This window comes from Perkinsus marinus (genome assembly GCF_000006405.1).
Source record: "Perkinsus marinus ATCC 50983 genomic scaffold scf_1104296964066, whole genome shotgun sequence".
Classification (NCBI taxonomy): Eukaryota; Perkinsozoa; order Perkinsida; family Perkinsidae; genus Perkinsus; species Perkinsus marinus.
In genome coordinates, this window is record NW_003204833.1 from 141,015 (window position 1) to 144,386 (window position 3,372).

The following is a 3,372-nucleotide window of genomic DNA, read 5'->3' on the forward strand; positions in this document are numbered from 1 at the left end:
CCAGCACATCCGTAACGGGAAAATCCAAAAGAATATCAAGTGGACATAACCCACGGGCTTTAGGTCGTGGAGCATTATTCATTTCACCAAGAACACGATCAATAACATCTTGCCAATGGCGCTCAGTAGAGGCAGAAACACCTTGCAGTCGGAGGCGTCGCAACTTAGCATTAATAGTACGATGTTGTCGTTCCGTAAGACCATTTGACGGGCTACCCCTAACTGGTGTCAAACGCCAAATATAAGGGAAGTCTCTACGGGCAACTTGGAACTGACTTCCATTATCAGATATCACAATAGATGGTACACATCCCCAATTGTGATACACGAAATTAAGTAAAAGCTTCACATCCTTATGAGTAGGACAGTATGTAGTAGCCCTACCAAGCACCAGACCAGAATAATAGTCACAAAGTGTAACAACATACAAACAGTTATCGAATGGACCCAACACATCCATTCCAACCTTATAAAATGGTAGCGGTACAAGTGTCTCGGGTACAACTGGTTGTTTAAATTGTCGATCTCGAGGCCTCGTAACCACCGACATACAAGCAACACACTCATTCGAAGCCAACCTAACAGCTTCCCGCATCATCTTAAAAGAAAAGTACTTACTCAACCGAGAGCAAACTGCCTCAATACTCTCATGAGCAATAGAGTGAGCAGCACGAGCCAGCTCAAGTTGGACTTGACGATCAGTAATTGGCAAAGGATCAAAATCATAATTACCATCCGGTACATCATCAACCAGTTTCTCCAGACGCTCTTTAACCAAGGAATCCTCTGTACAAAAAGGAAGGAAGTCATAAGAATCCAATGATATAGGTAATACAACAGTGCGGTCATCAGATGTAACCTTAGCGTCAGAGTCAACTCGTCGTTTTTTTGGCCCACCAATAGCTCCATCAATAGCATCAGACGAACCACTACGCAGTCGTACTACCAGTGCTTCATCAGTCGCTTTGTCGGCCTTAAGCAAACGAAGTTCCTCATGAAGACGTAAGATATCTTGCAACAGAGAACAACGTGTACCACAATCCGCTATATTAGAAGCAGAATCAACAAACTCATAACTAAGCTTGAGATTACCACTGGCCGCAAGAACCAAATCCAAATATTTTTGGTTCAATGCTTGATAAGGCCCACGAGAAACACGTCGTGTTTGTATCAAACTCAAAACCGTGCGAGAGTCGATCTTTACACGGAAATGCCCCGTAAACTCTAGGCCCGCATCACGTTGTAGGAGCTGTAGTCTACTCAGAGCCCTCCAAACACAATACAGTTCGAGAGTATTAATATGGTAACTACTTTCACCGCGAGACAGAACAAATTGCTCTTGTAACACGGGAAAAGCATAATCGCCACAATAATACAGACGATAGCACTGCATGTATTTACTAGAATCAGTAAACAACTCGTAATCAGCAGTAGAATCAAGCCAACGTCTCACTTTGGGAAGTTCACTTAACTTCACAAGTTCCAACCATGACCATACACAGCGACAAACATCATCATTCATCGGATTATCCCATGCGTCACGATCAAAAGATCGCCGCGCGGACAATAACCCAATCAATTTATGCTTAGTAGGTAAGAGATGAAGTGGTAAAACATCAGAGTCGTTGGTCAAACAGCTGAGCACTCGAAGTCCTTCACGATAGGACTTCACATTATTCTCATCGATCTTACATAAATCCTGATACTTATCCACTCGATAAGTAATATAGTTTGAAGTCAACTGTAATCCCAAAGAAGTCAGCTTATTCTCATCATCATCTCCAAGCACCTCAACCTTCAAAGGGAACCCATACCGAGTATAAAGGGATACAGTCGGATCACCAGAAACCTCACATATTTCAATGGGAGTAGTTGGTGACTGTTGTTGAAGTTGTCGTTGTACCTCCAGAGAACATGGCTTCACCAAATCATCCATAAAACTGCAAGCCGGCGGGATTGTCTTAGCATCAATACCCTGTAGAAGAGAGATGTCACGAGATGGATTAGGAAGAATACACTCCAGAAAATGAACACTATGTTCCAACGTAGCGGGAGCTGTAGACCCACCATATATAAGACGAGTAAAGCTCAATAAATCTCCTTTAAACCATACCAACAGCTTTGAGGACAATGACTTTAACGTATGGATTTGCATATACGCATCTGAAATGTCCATCAACACCAACGCAGGAGCTAATCGCATGCGTGTTATAGCCACACTCATACGATGTTGAGGATTGGTTAGGGGCCAACGCTTCATCACATATTTAATAACAGCATTAAATCGTAATAGAGGTAGAACGACCCTATGCCTTTTACGGCCTTTCACAGAATAAAAATTAGAGGCATACAAGGGGTTACAATGGTCACTATTTTGAATTAACTTACCACTACTAATAAAAGATTCAATCTGTCTAACACCCTCTGACTTTGCGACATTATCGGCGCGAAGCCATTTCCAATGAATACGAGGAACAGCTTTAAATAACAATCGATCCATCCACTCACAGAGTTGGATACAAATATCAGCAGCAAAATAATGATCACCAGTACCAGTCTCATGAGTAGTAATACGATACCATTCGTTCTGATATACAGTATGAATAATAGGATCATCAGAAACAGCAAACGTAGGTTTATCTGGTAAGGACAATGGTATCGTGTCAAAGTCAATAGAATCTTTACATTTTGCATTACTAACTTTAAAGACTCTATCACTCTCATCATCAGTAATAACCTCATTATCAACAATGTTAGAAACACCAAGAACAACATCACTCTTATCCATCGTACCCATAGCGTCTTCATCACGAACCAAATTATCATCCGGAGGTAGGAGTAATTCATCTTCGATCTCATAGGTAGACTGACAATGTCTAAGATCATCAGCCGAGCACAAAAATTGGGATATACTGAGAAGGCCATCAGTCGTCAGAACCTCCAAGCCAGTAGTTCCCCACTGTAAAATGTCACGTCCATAAAGTCCATCACAACCGGGCAAATCCGTCTCAATCACAAACGGTTGCCAGTATAACATAAACTTTCTAAATTTATCATCCAATAAAACCAAACACATTGTCACTTGACGTGTGGCAATAAGTTTGTCGCTCGCTGTGCTAAAAGTTCTCGTCACTGGAGTAGTCGACAGAACCAAGCCAGACTCAATCAAAGCGGCTTCTATACCTAACGTAATAATACTACTCGAGCAACCAGTGTCGACTTCAACAAAGAATTTGGACAACTGGGGAACCCTGAGTGTACTATTTTTTGAACCATCATCAGAACAGTACTTAGCAGTAGAAGTAATCTGCTTGAAATCAGTACTACCCTTAGTTGTTGAAGTTGATGGAGTCGAACCAGTGATGATAGTAG

At 41.7% G+C, this 3,372-nt stretch overlaps 1 protein-coding gene across 1 annotated transcript in view; it reads right to left on the reverse strand.

Moving 5' to 3' along the window:
• Nucleotides 1-3,372, reverse strand: part of Pmar_PMAR026042 (hypothetical protein) — a gene marked incomplete at both ends in the record, with an annotated part of 7,057 nt that overhangs the window by 253 nt on the left and 3,432 nt on the right. The window contains 4 exons of the mRNA XM_002771021.1: nt 947-1,011; nt 2,068-2,163; nt 2,509-2,640; nt 2,794-2,866. Of these exons, the coding sequence (XP_002771067.1) occupies nt 947-1,011; nt 2,068-2,163; nt 2,509-2,640; nt 2,794-2,866 (366 nt within the window). The remainder of the gene's footprint in view (nt 1-946; nt 1,012-2,067; nt 2,164-2,508; nt 2,641-2,793; nt 2,867-3,372) is intronic.